General features: G+C 23.9%; 1 protein-coding gene across 1 annotated transcript; it reads right to left on the bottom strand.

Annotated features, from left to right (window-relative positions):
* Nucleotides 1–16573: 16573 nt before the first annotated feature.
* LOC145840853 (glutathione-specific gamma-glutamylcyclotransferase 1-like) lies at nucleotides 16574–18104 on the bottom strand. Its single transcript, XM_082948194.1, has 3 exons — nucleotides 17855–18104; nucleotides 17301–17552; nucleotides 16574–17073 (listed from the first exon to the last, which is right to left on the bottom strand). Exons 1-3 carry the CDS (start codon nucleotides 18071–18073, stop codon nucleotides 16807–16809), a joined length of 738 nt encoding a protein of 245 aa, XP_082804320.1. The 5' UTR covers nucleotides 18074–18104; the 3' UTR covers nucleotides 16574–16806.
* Between the last annotated feature and the right edge of the window lie 898 nt (nucleotides 18105–19002).

Raw genomic sequence — 19002 nt, 5'->3', positions numbered from 1 at the left:
AAAGATCAAATTAAGAAATAAGTGTTTACCCTCCCCCTATGCCCTTAAGACCTTTAGAAGGTTAGCCATGTTTTTTTACAAAATGATCTTTATTTATAGAGTTTTTACTTAGCTTTAAGTTGCCTTTTAAATTAAAAAAAAAACTAGTACAAGCAGTCAAAGTCAGGCCATATAATAGGTTCCTTATGGGAAGGGAAAACTAAAACAGCAAAAAATACTATTTCATTCAAAATCTATCTTCTTCAAAAAATTTAAGCAATATATTTAAACTTTGACAGTCTAATCTTCTTACATTGACAAAAAAGGTTATTATTGGACTTGAAAAATTTTCCAGTAAAAATATTTATTTTTATGACTTTTTTATTATTATTGAAATTCATAATTTTTTTTTGTTCTTATAATGTAAGGAAAACATCATGAAAGTTTGAGGTCTCTAGTTTAAAAAATAAAGGAGAATGTATAGCCTATTAGAAGATATAACTACTTTTAGTGATTTTTTAAATTTATTCTAATATTGACCCCAAAAAAATTACAGTTCATACATTTGTAATGGAAACTTATTACAAAACTTATAATTACATTAAAACTTTAGTAAGGTTTTTTTAAATCTTTAAAAACTGGCTTTTAAATATACTTAAAGCTTCTATATAAGAGCCAATGTTAGTTTAAAAAAAAATGTTAGATCCCCACTATGCCCTTAGCATGTACATTTGTTTAAGTAAATTTATCAAGTTCTTTTATCAAGTAAATAAATTCATATAAAATATTAAAAAGGTTGAGCTTGATTTAATTTTAAAACTGAGGTTTTTCATACAATAAAAAAATTCTTCTAAGAAAAATCATACATTGAAGTCTAAGGCCACGGAGAGATATTTTTTTTTAATTTAGAGCTTTGACAAAGCTACCTGACACTTTTAACTAATTTATAAAATGAAAACTACTTTTCATTTCCAAAAAAATAAATTTTGAGAGTTTTATAAATTGAAAGTTAGATCTAAACCTACAGAAAAGACTATTTTATTAAATATATACTTAACCCTACATATTTTGAGCTATAGCTATTTAAGTCCTTCAGTGTAATAGGGTGGCAATTACATTTGAAAAATTCCTTTTTCAGGTTTTTAAATTACAAACTGTTCTTGTCTTTATCTAGAATAAAAAAATCTAGGTGAAAACTATTATTAATAGTGTAAATTACTAAAAGAATCTTATAAAACTAATTTAAATATTTTTTGTATCAAAACACTCTGAATGATATATAACTGTTTTGGTGTATTGAACAGTTATTTCTTACAAACTTTTTTTATATACAAAATTTATCACAGTTATAGTACTTTCAAGAAACATTTTGAATTTTTGGGTTTTTCAAAGGTTTTTTTAAGTTATCAAATCCCAGGTTTTTATAGTTAAATTGGCAAGCCAAGTTTTATCCTTTTTTTTTGAGATAAATAATCAGGAAATGTTCCTTGCAATATTTAGAAAAAATATTTAACAAGGCATTTTTTATTTTTAACAATTTTGCTTTTCAAAAGAGATAAAAAAAGTTGTGTTTTGGTCATTAAAACTTTGTTTTCAATTTATTTGTTACTAAAGGTGTTTTCTAAAAATTGCAAGAAACTTTTCTAGAAAATTTGAGGTATTTATCTCAAAAAACATACAAGAAGATATATTTTCAGTATTTTTTAGTAATTCACTGTTTAAATTTTCTTCTTTTATAACGCTTTCTGACTCTAACCAGCTATATCTCAAAATTCAGTTAGTATATTAAAAAGTTGTAAAAAGCAACTTGTTGCTTATTTAGAATCTTAAAACTAAGAAATAGTTTTAAATAGTGATTCACACCCTTAGGCTACTAACTAATTGGTTTTAATAAAAATAACAATTAGATTATATTTTCAGTAGGTTTTGATACATTTTTTCATTTTCAACTATACATCCTGAATCATATGGAAAAGTTTAGTATGAAAGAAGAAAAATTGAAAAACCATAATAAACTTGTTGATGTGTTCCCTAACAACAAAAACCAAGTCTCTAAAGATGCACAAGTTGAACTCATTTTTGGTAATTGCTCATTGCCCCAAGCCTCAAGTAAACAAGTAGAAGATGAGGATTTTATGTGCACTGATGTAAGTCAGCCTGTTATTGTTGAAAGGCAAGAAGCCTCTGGTAAACAAAAAGAAGAACAGGACAAAATTAAAGCACAACATAAGTTTATTGATGTATTTCATAAAAACAAAAACCAAGTCTCTAAAGATGCACGAGTTGAAATCATGTTTGGTGATTGCTCATTGTCCCAAAACTCTGGTCAACAAGCAGAAATAAAGGATTTTGATTGTGTAACTCAGCAACCTGTTATTGTTGAAATGCAACCCCAAGCCTTAAGTAAACAAGTAGAAGAAGAGGACTTTGCAATCCAACAACCAATTATTGTTGAAATGCAACAACAAGATCAAGTTTGCATTCAACACTTGGCCGAAGTTGAAAAATTATCAGAGGGACAAAAGTTTCTTAGGTATTTACTAAAAGAAATGCGTGAAGAAAACAAAGAAAAGCAGAGAAACACAAATCCTTTGGGTCAAGATGAATTTCAGAATTTGGACGAACTTTATAGCTATGATATATATCATGGTGAATAGTATATTAGATGATAAACTTGCTATTATTCCAAGAAAATTTGAAATATTATTTGTTTGATTGTGTATATTTATTATAAAACTAGGTTTAAATTTGTTACTATAGAGCTCCAAGCTTATAAATATACAACCACTTTATAATATTAAATTTAAAGCATTTAATATGAAATTAAATATTGTGTTTTGTTTATTTTAAACTTTTAATATTTTTAAAGTTAGTTTTAAAATGTAAACAAACAGAACAAAGGTCGGTAGTCTTTTGTAAATAATTATTTAATATTACCTGAAAATAAATTGCTGTTGCTCACTATACAGAAAAAAGTTCAAAAGAGGTTTTACTATAAAAATTTGTAGTGAATAATATTTTAACCAAATATATGGTACAATAAGTAATAATGATTAATTATTGAATTAGGAGCCTAATTATAATTTTTTCTTACAAAAAAATTTTTAACAAAAAAAAACACTTTGTGTTGGCAGTTTGCCTATTCAAACTCTACAACAACAATTGTTGTTTGAAGGTCAAGAAAATAATTAACATTAATGTAATTATACATGCCACATCAACAATTAACATTAAATGTTATAAAAAAATCATTTAAGGTAAATCAGTGATATGTAAAATAAACAGATGATTTTTTTTTACATATCAGGTCCATTAACCATATTCATGGCCCATGACTACATTACCTGGACTAGCTAAAATAGATTGTTTTTTTTTTGTAGTTATTGATTATGGTTTTAGCTTTTGTACTCTATGGTTACATTGTCTAAAATGGACTAACACATGATATTGTTTACTAGGACTAAACATATATAAAAAGCTAAATTTTAATGTTAAGTCAACATTGATTTAAAACGTAATGAAAATTGTTTTAGATTACTGGAGAACTTAAATCTTTTGAAAAAATTGAATACCAATCAAAATTTTTGTTAATACTTTTTTTGTTAAACTAACTATTGAAGAACTGAGTTCACTTCAAAATATTTAATATCTACTTAATATCATACTAAATAAAACTAATCTATAGAATTTAAGTGTTAAACTATGTAAAGCTTATAATTCTAAGAATGTTATGAAAAATTCTAAAATTTATTTTACAATATCTACAGACAACCTTCAACGTAATTTCACACGTTCACAGTTAAACTAAAACAATCTTTTAAGAATTTTTTTTTTTTATTTAGCTCACGAAAAAAATCAACTTCAACAGAAAAAAACATTCATAATATTTTAAATTTTTGTTCAGTGTTTTATTAGATGAAAAGTAACTTTTATTGATGGTGAAAAAATGTAATTTAGACCATTTAAGCCTTTAAACGTTTAATGTTGTTTATTTAGAAAATGACTAAATAAATTGAAAGATTGAAGTAATTTAAAAATATAAGAAGTGTTTTGATTTTAATTATTTTCTTTGACACATAATTTATTTGAAATTGTTTATATAATGAATGACATAAGCGTTTAAGATAACTGGTAATGGGACCTGATGCACGCAAAAACCTTTCGGTTGTAGAGTCGTACACCACTTGAACAGTTTAAGGTCATTATTAACATATAAACTTGAGCATAAAACTTTTGTTTTATGCAAATAACCGTTTATTTAGAATTAAGAGCTCTTTATTTTTAGAGCTCTAACACTATTAAACAAGTAGCGCTTTCAAAATCCTTCTTTTGTCAAATAATTAAAGCTCTTTGAAACAGGTAAATACTTTGAAAACCAAAGAAAACGCTATAAAGTCTCAAAGTATTTTAGTAAATTTTAAAAGTTGAAATATTTAAATGATTTTTTTATAAAGTTTTATTAAGATATTTGGATAATTTTCATTGAAAAAAATACTGCGTAGTGGTTTTCATAAAACGTTAATATAAGTTAGTTATTTCTTTTAGAAATCAAGTCTGGTAATTGAGCTTTTGTTTAGGTTTATTAAAGTTTTAAGCCAAACTTATTGAGTTTTTTTTAATGTTAATGTACTTGGAAGTTAAATTTAAGTTTTTTAATGAAAAAAAAAAGAAACACAACAACTTAAGTTATGACTTATGAGATTGCATATATTTTTAAATGTGTTAAAATTTTAATTTTTTTTATCGTTTAAGTCTAAGTGAAGCAACAAACTAAACGTTACAGCTCTGACCTCACCCTACATCTGCGCTCTTATAACTTACCTTCAAAAAAAAGTTTCAGTCAATAAGTTGAAAAATCATTTTATAAAGTGTAAATTTGATTAGGTCACTTAAAAAGATTTGATTAGTCGTTTTAGTATTACAAACAAATAACTTATATACCATTGGCGTATATTTGAAAGTTAGAGTATTTTAATTTCGTGGAGTTATTGTTTTATAGTATCTCTGTTCACATGTCAAAACACTTAAGCTTTCTATTTCAAGTTTTATGTTAGTTTAATGTTAGTGCATCTATATTATTTAAGAACAATTTCGTTTTAAGAAAAAAAAGAAATAAAAGTATATTATATATACTTAAATTAAACATATAGCTATTATACAAAGTGAATCCTCACAAGTATAAATAATTACATGTTTAGTAAGCGGTGCAGGATAGCTTCAGGTTTGTTTATAATAAAGTTACTTACAGAGATATTAGTTTTTAATTATTTAAGATATTTGATTTAGATTAAATACTTTTTGATCATCCAAACAGCTCGAAGTTTTTTTATAAAGTTTATACATATAATAGTTTTTACAAAATTCAAAAACTTTATAAAATAAGCTTACTGTCTTTAATAAATCAAAATAAAAGTTTATAAAAGTAATAGTTAATAACATTTTTACAGTATCATACACTTTATTAGTTAACTTGTTGTAAACTATTAACCTTTTTGTTTGGAAAAAAGAAGATAGAAAAATTAAGACACTTACAAATTTAAATTTATAAAAACAGTTTTTTTATGTAATATTAAGAAAAAAAACTTGTATAAAAAGTGATATAACTAACAAAGAAATTATTATAACTACTAAAAAAGGGCTTTAAAAAAATCTTGTATTAAATAATAGTTTTTTATATAAAACAACTCTTAGTACCTACAAAATAAGATTAGTTGAATAAAAAACTTTAAAAACTAATTATAAGTATTTTATCAAAGACGAACTAACTGAAATTGAGTTATAGATAATGTTTCTATTTTATAATATAATTGTATCGTAATAACAACAAATAAGACATACAATATGTACAAAAAACAACAAAAATATTTTAAAACTAATGGAGCAAGATATAAGTTTGAGTACTAAAAAGTTTAAAATTGAATAAATAATAATTTTTTTTAGCGACATCTAAAACTTGCATTTTATCCTTATAATAATGTTAGGTTTATAACAGATTAAAGAAAGCTTTTTAACAACGAAGCCAAGGTCTCAGTCTACCGAAGGCTTGTTGTTTGTTTATCGAAATCGTATGAACAGGACTTATATTTAAAAATTGTATTTATATATGTTTCTTGTTAACTCAAAACTTTATCCTCCCCCCTCTTTTGTAAACAAAACTTGTTTGATCTAGAATTTTTTGAAATCTAAAACAGATTAAAAAAAAAGTTCTTAAAAAAGTGGCATAAATTTGCTATTTACATTTTAGTATGTTGAGCAATCTTTAAATGCTCAACATACTAAAATGTAAATAGCAAATTTATGCCACTTTTTTAAGAACTTTTTTTTTAAATCTGTTTTAGAGAATAGTTGAAAAATCAAACTATCTTATTTATACTTGTACGATTTAATATAAAAACAAATAGCAAAAGTGTTTATTTTTTACTGTTTTCCTTATGAAAAGCTTTCGATGTTCATTAAGTAATGTTTTGTATATTTTTTAAAAAACATAATGCTTTTATATCATAGCGAACAATACAACTTTTAGTTTTCGCTAGATTGAAGCATATATAAATATTTTACGAAGCAACTGATCATGTGTTATAGGATTTATAAGAACAGCTAAATTTAAGAATTCACAAAATTACAACTTATAACAAAAACTTTAAACTTAACTTTGTCTAAGAAGAATATTTTATATTTCAAGCTTATTTGTTGTAAGTATTCATTTGATAGAACATAAATTGTTTTAAACTAAACTTATGTTTACAGAACTGGCTTTACAGAATTATAATGCAATAAACTTTTTTGAATAAAATATAGTTAGTCCACTTCACATATGTTTTTGTTTTTGCTAACTCTTATTATTTGATAATGAGTTTAAAAACGATTATTAAAACTTTATTGTCAATAACTTAACAACGTATTATTTAAATATGTATGTTATTTTTCTTTTATCTTGTATTTATTAAGCTTAGAGTTAATTGACTAAAAACATAATACTGATTTTCTATCTCTTCAAAAGTTTTTTAAAGGGTTTGAAAAATTAACAAAATTTATCTTTTTTTTTTTAAATATTACTTATTAATGTTTTATTACAGTTTATTGAATTTTATTTAAAAATTGAAACATTTTTTTCGTCTAAAACTGAAATAAAAAGCTTTTATAGTTGCATTCCAAATTTCATAGAAAAACTAATTCGTTGGCCGGTGTTGTTAAAATTTTAGGCAACATATCTTATAAAACTATAACTCAAAAATTAAAAAAAAAATTAGGAAAAACTGTAATTAAATATGTGTGAAGATATATATTTATTTCAAATATATTTTATTTATCAAAAATGTGTACTAAAAACAAGATTTATATCAAATTAAATACTATCCCAAATTGAAGCAATCGAAAAATTTTGAAAAACTTAATAATACGTAACAGGACAAACGTTGCTCATCTAAAGCATGATTAAAATAAAAAAAAATTCTTTAACTAACAAAACTAACTGAATAATAATTTTTTTTATGCTCAATAAAAATAAGCAAATTAATTTTAGTAAGCTTTATAAATTAAAAAAAAAGTTAATTATATTGGTTACTAATTATCGTTAGTGCTTTAAATAAAATTTTTTCACCATTAAGACAAATGTTAGATTACCGGTTTACTGCAGTTTTAAATTACTATTGCTATCTAATAGATTGTTTAAAGTATTTCGGTAGAAGTACAGAAAAATTAATAAGTAAATAAATTCCATAAATAAAAGTTAAGCCTACAAAACTAAATTTAGTAAGTTTGGTATCAAAATTACTTAAATTAATTATAAAGTTCTATATTTCAAAAAAAAAACAGCATATTTGGAGTTTCAAAATGACGTATGTCTTATTTTTAAAATAGTTTCTTTAACAAAAAGTTTATTTGAAATTTTTGAAATATTGATTAGAGTTTTTGAACCTCAAAATCATAAAGTTTTACTTGTTTTTACTGCCCGTCAGAAAACGTAAAATAAACTATTTTCTTATACGGGAAATTTTCTCTTGAAATCCAAGCTTCGAAATTGTTTTGGTAATTTGTAATTACTCAATTAGTTTATTGTTAACAAACATTTTAAACTCTTGAAAGTATAATTTTATTTATTTATTTAAAAAAAAAAGAAAAAAAAAAAGAAACGTGTGTTAAGGAAGTTATGTGATTACTCTTAAAAGAAATTTTTCCAGTTACTTATACAGTTAAAGTTTATAGGTTACAACATTCATAACACTGTTTTGAACAAGTTTAAATGTTTTTCAATCTTTGATAACATTACCTTAACATTTCAATCTTAACCTTCAAAAACATTTCTTAAAACAGGTTTTAAAAGTTTATAATTTATCTTAATCTTCTAAACATTTAAATTATTTTTCTGCAAAAGTATTTGAATGCTATGCTGCAAAATTGTTTGAAAAATAATCGTACTATAAAAAAAAATAGTTACAGTTAATTGCAAATTTCTATACGCAGTGTTAAAACTTAAAAAACCATAATCTGTTATATAGTTTAACTAGCACGTAGTTTTCATCTAGATTAAGCTTTTTTTGCTAACTGTGATTGCTATCATTTAAGCATAACTAAACTTTTTGTTTTTTAAATATTCTGTATTCCGTTTTTAAAGAAATTTTTCAAAAGCAAAATAACTTTTTAACCCTAAATTATAGAATTAAATAGAATTTAATGTCAAGGTTATGAATATAATGTATGTGACTTCCAATTACATAAAGACATATTAATTTTTTTTTAAACAGAAGTATATAATTTAAATAAAATCAAATGACTCATTTATTAATGACCATGTTATTAATATTTTAAAGTCTGAAAAATTAAACAAAAATTTGACTACTATTTTGCTCATACTAATACGAAGTAATGACTTTTGCACTTCGAGTTGTAATATGATTAAAAAATTATAAATTATATATATTTTAAAAAATTAACAAACTTAAATATTAACCAAACTTTATGTTTTTGGTAAAATTTATAGATTCTTGGTCTAAAATTCACATCTAGTTTTTAGTTTAACATTTTTCAATACACGCTTATAGTTATCTCTGAACCTATAATGAAATGAGAATATATGAATAAAGTAGTATACTTTTTTATTATAAAAATACCAAAACAGAATAACATATAAAAGTATACGAATACAAAGAAAATAACTTATATGTTCAATAATTAGAAAAATAAAAAACTACCGAGTGTAAGTATTATAATGTATAGCTTGTTCAAAATATAGTTAAATCAAACAAGAAATTAATAGGATAAAACTCATATTTATTAAATGTAATAAATAATTTTAGTTTTATAGATTGCAAATAAACTAATAAATATTTTTTTTTTCATTTAAGGTTAAATATATTTTAAATTTTTAAACTAAACTTAAAAGTTAATGAAAGCTAAAGCTTATTTTGTTTACTTTTGCAGGTAAATTATAAAGACATAAAAATACAACAGTAATTAAAAGTCAATAGTTTTATAAATTTCATAAGTTCTAATAATTATGTTTGTTTCACGTTATGTTTTATTTTAAATTTTGGTTTTTGAATTAAGCTGGAAACAGTTCTATATTTACTTAGCATCAGTATTTAACATTTAGTATCCACTTTAAAAAAACATAATCTGTAGAGCAAATAGTAGTATTTTATAGCTTTAAATGTTAATACTCTAGTCTTAAAATGCTATGTTCTCTTTTTTTTTTTTTTTTTTTATCAGCTAGAACTTTTCTATATAAGTTAAAACAGTTATTATATTTTTGAATGTTATAATATTAGTCAATTAAACAAACCATATATATTCAGTTACCTACTTGATTTTTTTTGATATATCGAAAGTTAACGAAGAAGTATAAAACTTTTGTGTGATTTTAAAGCTTGTTAGTATTAGAAAAAAAACATAAAAATGTCACAGTCTGTTTTATTTACTTAAATTTTATTTTGTAGTTTATAGTTTATGAAGAAGGATATTTTTTTTGCACTTGTTTTTATCTTAAAATTCTTTGTAATGCTTTATATAGCAAATATTTTTTATTAGTTTGTTTACTAAATTTGATTGAGGAAATACTTGAAAACTCAAAAAAAACATTCAATAGAACTTTTCATAAACTCTGTTTAGCTTAAACTTAATTTTATAATAAAGATTATAAACAACTTCTTTATATACAGAAGATAAATTTGTGACATAAAAATTAACTTGTTGTTTTTATCAGAAGAAACAGACTTTCAAAACTTTTTACACACTAAGTAATTAAAAAAATCTTATTTTTTAATCTGTTTATAAGTTTCAAAATTAGTAAAGTTATTTTCTATATGTGTGTACAGTTTGTTTTAGCTTTTAAGAATCTAAAAAATTTATAAAGTGATGTTATAATTTGTACTGCATAGTTTAGTTAGCTGATTAAATCTTTATTTATAATTTAAAAAAAAATGTTCTTTTATTTTCAGGTCTGTCAGCTAGTTTAAAATTGAAATGAAATGAAGACCTTACTTTTAATTCTTTTTCTAAAGGGAATTAATCAATCTATAAGTTTTAATTATTCTTACTATGATTATAAAGAAGAAAATCACTTTTTTCAAGAAAATTATGATTTATTTTTAACTAAATGGCCTTTTAAAAGCTTATTGCTTTATAATAAAATGAGAAGCAGAGTTAAAAACTATCTAGATTTACATTTCGATGAATTTAATTGCGACATTAAAGATGTCTGTACATCTAGTTGTAATAAACTTGTAAAAGACTTTGAAAGCTTGGATTTGTTTTGTGAAATGTTTTATGAGTTTGAACATGAAAAAATATTTGTATTTTATATTAGTTATGTTGAATTATGGTTTTTAACTTCCAAAAATTACACTATCGATTCTCAACAAATTTTCAGAAACTCCGACAACAATATTTTAAATACAGAGTTAGTGAAAAATTCAATAATTTTTAGTTAAATAGTAGATTTATGTACTACTTTAGAATAGTTCAAAAATTTTAACAAAATAGTTGTTTAACATTACCTTATATTTTTCATTAATTTGACTAACTTGATATACTAGGTTCAAAGCGATAGTAGCTGCAGTGATGGTGTTCTACTTACTGATCGGAACTATATCTGTTGTTGGAAATATTCTTGTTCTTATTGTTGTTTGTAAGTTTAAACAGTTACGTCATAGTCAGTATATTTATAAGTGTTCTATCGCACTTTCTGATATTATTTGGAGCTATTTACAAGCTCTATACTGTTTTTAAACTGTTTGTGTTTATGGAAAATAGATCCTAGATACTTAATTGAAACATATAACACCACAAACAAACCATATATAGATAAGAGTACAAATAACATAACATTATACAACTATCATATAAAAAGCGTAGTGTTACGTCATAAACACTTTGTTTATCGACCTTCAGGGTTGTTTAAATTTCTTGATATATGTAGGTTTTATGTAACATCTACACTTTTTGTATCGCTTATAACTATTGTCATTGCTTCGAAAGATAGATTCAAAGCTTTAAAATTTCCCATAAAGTACAGACAAACAAACAATATAAAAAAAGCGAAAAAAAGTTCTGTTTTAGTTTGGGTTTTAAGTACTGTAAATTATATTTTTATAGTGCAGGTCGTCCAAGCTAATTCTCAACTAGCACTTTTTCAGCCTGAACTCATGCGAAACGGTTTCCATGCGAACAGATTACACTCTACTCTCAATAACGTGACTGCAATAATACTTTTTGTTTTGACTGGTTTGTTGTGGTACTTTAATTTTTATACGTTGTACAGCTTATACAAAAGTTACAAAAGATCTTTTTCATTAAATAGACGAACTAAAAAAAGGCTGTCTTTGGAAAAACAAATGTCTCTGATATTGATTTTTATGGTTGTAGCATTTACTTTTAGTTTATTTCCTACGATGTACAATTACTTTTGTTTTTATACATATGGGTTATATTATGAGACGTTTAGTTTTAACTTATTTTTTATATCTGTTTCTTTCTTGGCAACTAATTCGGTTTGGAACTTTTTAATTTACAACATTTTAAACAAAAAATTTCGAACTGCTCTTATAAATGTTTGTTTTAAGTTTAAATAAAGTTTCAAAATATCATATAACAAAACAAACATCGTTTTAAAATATTTTTTACAACTTCTACAACCTATAAAATATTTTCAAAAATAATGTTTAATTTTTGAAAACACAACTTTTATAAACAATTAATGGATTAATAATTTGTATCAAAGCTAACTTTTGTAACTGTTAAACTCGAACATTTATTTGGCTGCTAACAAAAAAACTTTTCTTTTAATGCTTTTTTTTGTATATATTACGTTTTTTCAATTCCTGCAAGTTTAATATTTAAATTAAACTTATTTCGTAAATTAACTAAATGAAAGGATTTATTTTTCAATTTTTTTACGCAAATGTTTTTATCACTATAAAAAAAATCATCTAGTTTTTTTAAGTTTTATTTTGTTGACACAATAAATGATATTCAACAAAACTTTTAAAAAGTTGCTACTTGTGGCACTAAGATAAGTAATTTTATAATTACAACTAATTAATAAAACTAAGTTAATTAAAATTCATCACTTTTAAAATAAGGTACAAATGTATAAGTATTATAACTAACATTTACTTTTTGTAATAAGATGTACCTCAGTTCGGTAGACTGATAAGGGAGTCTTACAAAAAAATAAATATATTTAATATATTTTTAAAATTTGAACTTTAAAAGTTTTAGTTTTGAAACTAAAAATTAATTTTAATTTTTTAAAAGAAAGCTTTTTGTCCTTACTTTTAAGATAATAAATCTATCAGTTGGATAAAGTTGCTTTCTTAAACTACGATACACAACGTTTAAAAAAGTGTTTACTATTTTATTTTTGTAATATCTAATTTTAAAGAAAGTTTAAGTATTTAATTTATAAACAGTGAATTCCAAAACAATATAGTAACACTTCTTTTTAACTTTTAAATCTATTTATCAATTGTTTTTAATAGTTTTGTAAAGCATCTTGGTTAGAAAACTATGTACTCTTTTTGATATATTAATAGACGACGTGATTAAACTTAAACCAAATCAGTAACCATTTCAAATTTAAACAACTGTTTCTGCTGGCAAATATTCTATTGACGAACGACGTGTTAACGCTCACAAAATACAAACAGCTCTATGAATAGTTTTTTTTTAATTTTTATAAAAAACTGTTGTTAGTATCCCTTCAAAACTTGAATCTGCAGAGGTGTTCGTATTTTTTGAGTAGCAAAACGTCATTAGTTAATATATAGCTCTGTAGAATAACAGTTGTTTCTTATAGTATACAATAGTTAAAACAATTAAAATATTTTGCAGCACTAGAAGTTATTATCTTTATCTTTGTAAAGAAAAAATTAAACTACGGAAACTGTATTTTTGCTTTTTAACTTTTCCCTTTCTTTGTTTTTACTAGTACCCGAAAAAAAGTTATTGTGTTTGTTATAATACAACTTTTTGAAAAATAGGAATCCAAGAAAAAAAATTATTTATAAAAGTACTTACTTCGCTTTATAAAAAAACTAAGTTGTGAAGATTAAAAAAATTACAGTTTGCAACAGTTAAATTAAGGTTAAGCCTTAAATACTATAGTTTTTTAATAAAACACTAATGTATTTAAAACATATGTAAAATGATAGTGTCAAAAAAAATTAACTAAATAAAGGACAACACCATGAAAGTTTTCAATTCAACGGAAATAAGCTAAAATTAAACAATTTTTGAGTTTTACTTGTCTGATACTCGAAGTAATCAAAGATGTAAGTCACAGCTATTATAATATATATGAACAGTTACCTTAGTTCAAATGAAAAAAATCGAGTAAAGTAAATTAGTCATTTTAATAAGTTAATTGTATGTTTGCCGTGCAACCCCTAACTTAAGATTATGTAGTAAAACATTGAATTGAGTAGAAATTAGTTAGTATGTGTATAATTGTAAAAACAAACTTGATAAGTATTAACTTTTTTTAAATTTTACTTTAAGATAATTTAACAACACTAAAAGACTTGTTTTCTTTACTTTTATCTTGATAATAGCCGATGTTGAAAAGTTTCTACTCTTACTAAAGACCATTAATAAAGTTTTTTTATTTTTACTCTAGCTTTTACTTAAATCGTTGTGAACATAGAAAAAACATTTTGCTTTCAGTAGAGGGTAGTGATGTTTCAGAAATACTTGCTTAACGACAGTTGTCAGCTATACTTTCATCTTTTTTACTTAAAACTCTCTCTGATGTAGCCCAGCCTCACCTCTGAAAGCTCTCGAAATTATATGTAGTAATAGTAAATGATGTTACGTTTATAAGTTTATGTCTTAAGTATATAGCTCGAATATACCTAATAAATTTAACAAAAACAATTAACTAATTGCTCAGCTGTTAGAACGCTCTCAACTATATAATTAGGGTTTAAATTGTTTAAAAAGAGCTTTTTGTTTTTATATTAAAATATATGTTTATGCACAGAAAAAGTATTTAGTTAACATAATTGAGTATAAAGAAGACTATGCATAACGTATTTCAGTTCCTAAAAGACTATAGAAAATATTTTTTCTTATAAAACCAAAACCTTTACTAACTTACTAACTTAAGTTACAATTTAGAGAGAGAACTAAAAAGGTTTTAAAGAAAAGTAAAAATAATTTATTTAATACTACTTACTTAAATTCAATACTACTATTCAAAAAATTAGATCATTTTTATCCATTCCAGGATCGAAATCAAAAATAAGTGTAGGGTAATCATGTTTTTATAAAAAAATCATTTATTTTAAAAACTTATTTTTTGAAAGTTCTATGCAGACTTAGAAGAAAAAAATAAGTGTTAATGGCATATTCTTGACACTTTAGGTATAAAAATGTGAAATATAATGGTATTTTATTAATTAACATTACAATATTTATGGTTTAATAGTCTTTAAGCATTTTAATAACTATACACAGAAGTAAGTTTGTTATACACTAAAATCAGAATAGTTTAAAAAGTAATTTCGCGATCAGTATTTAATTACTCTAGTTTAATTGTAAAATAAGGTTAGTTTATTGAGGACAACTTTAATAAATAGATAAAACAGTTTTAGCAACTCTTTATTTTATCTTGCATTTTAGTTTTAAACACAAAACAAACTAGTTAGGTTGAAAAGCATAAACTGTATCAAGTTTTTCCATCAGATGTAACATAAAGCCATCAAGTATGTTAGTTTTTCTACTCACTAAATTAGTTAAAGTATTAACTTTTTAAGGTTTTAATTTTTTAAAGTTAAAAGCTGAAAAATCAATTTAAATTAGCAACCTACAGTATTGTATAAATATTAGTTTCAACTTATAACAAATTCAAAAGTACATAACAAACCAAAGTATGCAAAGTTCCAAGTGATTTTGAAAATAAATTATAAAAATATTTTAACAAAACGAAACCAAACAATAAGTTATTATTATCCTACACGTAATATCAAGAAGTTATATAAAACAAGTGATGATATACAAACGAGTATTTTCGTAATTTTTTTCATAATAATGAAAACCGCAAATGTTTTATAACCTTGCAACCATTGTCTGCAATGGCTTGTAAAGGACAAATTAAAAAGACGAGTATTAAACTGTGAACCTCAAAATTAATTTCATGTTTCATACCACGAACTTAAAACTCGTAAAAAAAATTGTATTCAGTTGATTTAAATTTTAATATTGTTTTAAAAAAGAAAAATTTGGTTTAGTTTGACATTGAAAGTAAAATTAAAATAATCATTAGAGTCGTCATAAAATTGTAAAAATTTTAGTGAAAGTTTTTATAAAAATAATTTATCGAAAAAATAAATTGCAAGACAATCAAACCTTTTTAAATTTAACTTTAAATTTGCTATTAACGTAAAATACTCTTAAACGTAAATACGCTGATGTTTTCTAACTTTGAATTTTTACTTAATTAAAAAGCACTAACATTTATGTCTGTATAGTTAGTTATACTAATTTTCTAAGCTATGATGAAAAAAGACTCTAAGTTTTAATACAAAAAATTATCTCTAAACACTAAACTTCATGAATTTTTATAAGTTCAAAAAATGTTAGATTTTAAAATAAGTTATAATTTTTGGAAAACAGAAGGCTGAAACTATTTGTAAATATATTTGATTAAGCTTTCGTACAACTACCATTAATTGAATCTTTAAAAAAAGTATTTAAACAAGTGATTCAGTTTTCAACAAAATTAAATATTATAAATTGCAATTTGTAGCTCAAATATTTCTTGGGCATCATTTTACAAATTGAAAAAGAGTAACATTTTATTACAGCAACAAACAACATAAACAAAAACAACAATTCAATAACGATATAAATTACAAGTACAAACATTTAAAGCAAAAAAGTTTGAACAGAACTAAAACAATGCTTGCAAATATATTTTGTATAAAGTATTAATCATTCTGTTGTAAACCTTAAAGTTTTTTAATTGAAATTAACTTTTCCAATGGCTTTAAATTTACTGGTTAAAAAAAAAACAAGGTGCAAAAAACTAAAATAATACAAGCACTTTATTATACACAAACAAAATAGTATAAAAATAAGTAATTTATTCAGTGTCAAGTATAAAAGAAAACATTTAAGCTACAGTCATCGTCGAAAAGAACTATAAAATATGGAAAGTTTAAAAGCGAATATTTTTAAAACTAAAAATAATGTTCTTTAAATAAATTTAAAATCTAAAAATATTTTTTTTTAACATGATGATGTTCTGTCATGGAAAAGCTAATAAAATTTTAAAACAGATTTGCAATTTGAATTCCCTAAGTAAAATATGTTACAGTATGAAAAATTAAGTTAATTATTAGTGATTTGATTTGAAAGCACTAGAGAAAGTCGATTTTCCTTATCTAATCCGAAACATTCCGCTTTAATTGTGACGTCACAAATCTTATTCCTTATGACGTCACAAGCGCTCACAAGCTCCCTCAAGTGGTCGTCGTAGGCGCATGGTGGGAAGTTTCTCTTCAGTGCTTCTACTAAATGTTGCAGGTATTCCAGATTGTCGCCGCATTTTCCTTTTGATTTGCAAATTAACCGAGCTACTGATGGAACATCGCGTACCTAAAATTAATCAAAGTATTTTTATATGTTCATTTGAAAAAGTTTGCTTCGTTAAAAATTTAGTGCTGTATTTGATATGTTAAATTAAATCAAACTATCTCATATCTTCAGCTAACTTTAATTTAAATTACATTTTTCAATAAAACATTTTTGGTTATTATAAAACTCAAACCAAATACTTTTAATTAAAAACTAAATCGAGAATACAAAGTTCTGTTAAAACTAACTTTTAAGTACAGATCGTTTGAGGTTTCCGCATAAAACACAAGGACCGGTATTTGATGGGGACAGTCGGATTGTTTGCCATAGCAACACTCTGGCTGAAAAGTTGCCATCTCAACTCTGTAACCCCCTCTGGTGACCTCCCTCAATATGACGTGATCGAGTGCGGCCCTTATTTGTTGGTTGCCATGGAGACAGAACGCTGTTCCCCACGTCACTTCGTTGCTAGCAGGAACCAGGGTTGCTACTGCTGCAGGCTGTAAAAGATGAAACAATTGAATAAATTAAAAGAATTATATAACAAAGTTCAAATAAATGACAGATTAGTTCATCACATTAAGAATAAGTTAAAGTTTAAAAAGGCGGGTAAAAAATTATAAAACATATTTATGAGTACTAGCTTGTTTTACAACTTTACAAAATTTAATTATTTCAGTATGAACTTTATTTTAATAATCAAGCAATAATTTAATTAGAAAATTTATCATTAGTATTGTTTTAAAAGTAAGTTAATTAAAAAAATTTTTTATTAGAAACAATTAGTATATTTAAAACTAACACATTCTTGTGTTCCTCTATGGTAAGTGTTTCCCTGCCAAAATCTTCTCTTGTAACCGTGAGCCACACCGTTTCTACTTTCCTGATATTCAAAGTTGGGTTTCCATATTAGGGATCCATACCCGAATATCCACAGTTTATCATTGGTTACCAACCTGCACTGTAGCTGGTTCGTACAATCAGGTGTCGTGCAGTAGCAAGTTAGTTTGTCTTTTGTCATTTTAACTGTATATATTTTGAGTATAAAAATAAATCAATCTGTTTAAAATAGTACTGTTTAATTAATAATGTAATTGGCAGTGGTGTAGAAACAATTTAATTTGCCTGTTGTTATTACACATTTTATATTAACACGAGATATTTATGTTTGATTATGACATTATTAAGATAATAAATTGAGTTTTTTTTTTATCTTAAAGTAATTTTGTTTGAAAATCTTGTATACAAACGAATATTGAATAAATTTATTAAATGACAAAGACTAATAGTTACATACTTAAATAGTATCAATTGTTGCGCTGTCCTACAACACTTTAAAACTTTTGAAAAACAAAACATAACAAATCTATTTTTAAACACAGTGCTAAAGTCTATACAAATTTATAAATAATAATCTAAAAACGGGACGAAAGCCTCTAAAAACAAACTTTCTATGAAAAAAACTACTGTATAAAAATACAAGTTAAAAACAAATAGTACAACTCTCTAAAGTTTTAATAAATGGATTAGACAACAGAATAATAAATTACTAAAACCTTAATTCACAACCATTGAGCTCTAAAACTGGAATTTTCAAATGGATGATTATTATAATAAAATAATACGTAACGATGCTGATAAATTGTAATGTAATTAATATCTTTAAAAGCTTTAAAATAACTCTCTCGATAAAGATATAAGTAAAATAATAAACACAAATTTATCTATTGACACTTATAAACGATTACTCACTAAAACTAAACGAATAGCTTTTTTCTCTTCTTAACATATGTTTTATTTTAACTCGTAAAATAATTGTAAATTGAACAGGAGCAAGTTTGTTTGTTCGCATGACCATACATAAACTGGTCATTATATATTCTATAAATAATTAACAGTCCGGAAAAATTATTTCTATTTTTATACAGAAAAATCTAAAAATAAAATAGA

Source organism: Thalia democratica, chromosome 7 (genome assembly GCF_965202585.1).
Source record: "Thalia democratica chromosome 7, ktThaDemo2.hap1.1, whole genome shotgun sequence".
Lineage (NCBI taxonomy): Eukaryota > Metazoa > Chordata > Thaliacea > Salpida > Salpidae > Thalia > Thalia democratica.
The sequence above is the reverse complement of the archived record's forward strand: the minus strand, read 5'-3'. Positions and strand labels throughout refer to the sequence as shown.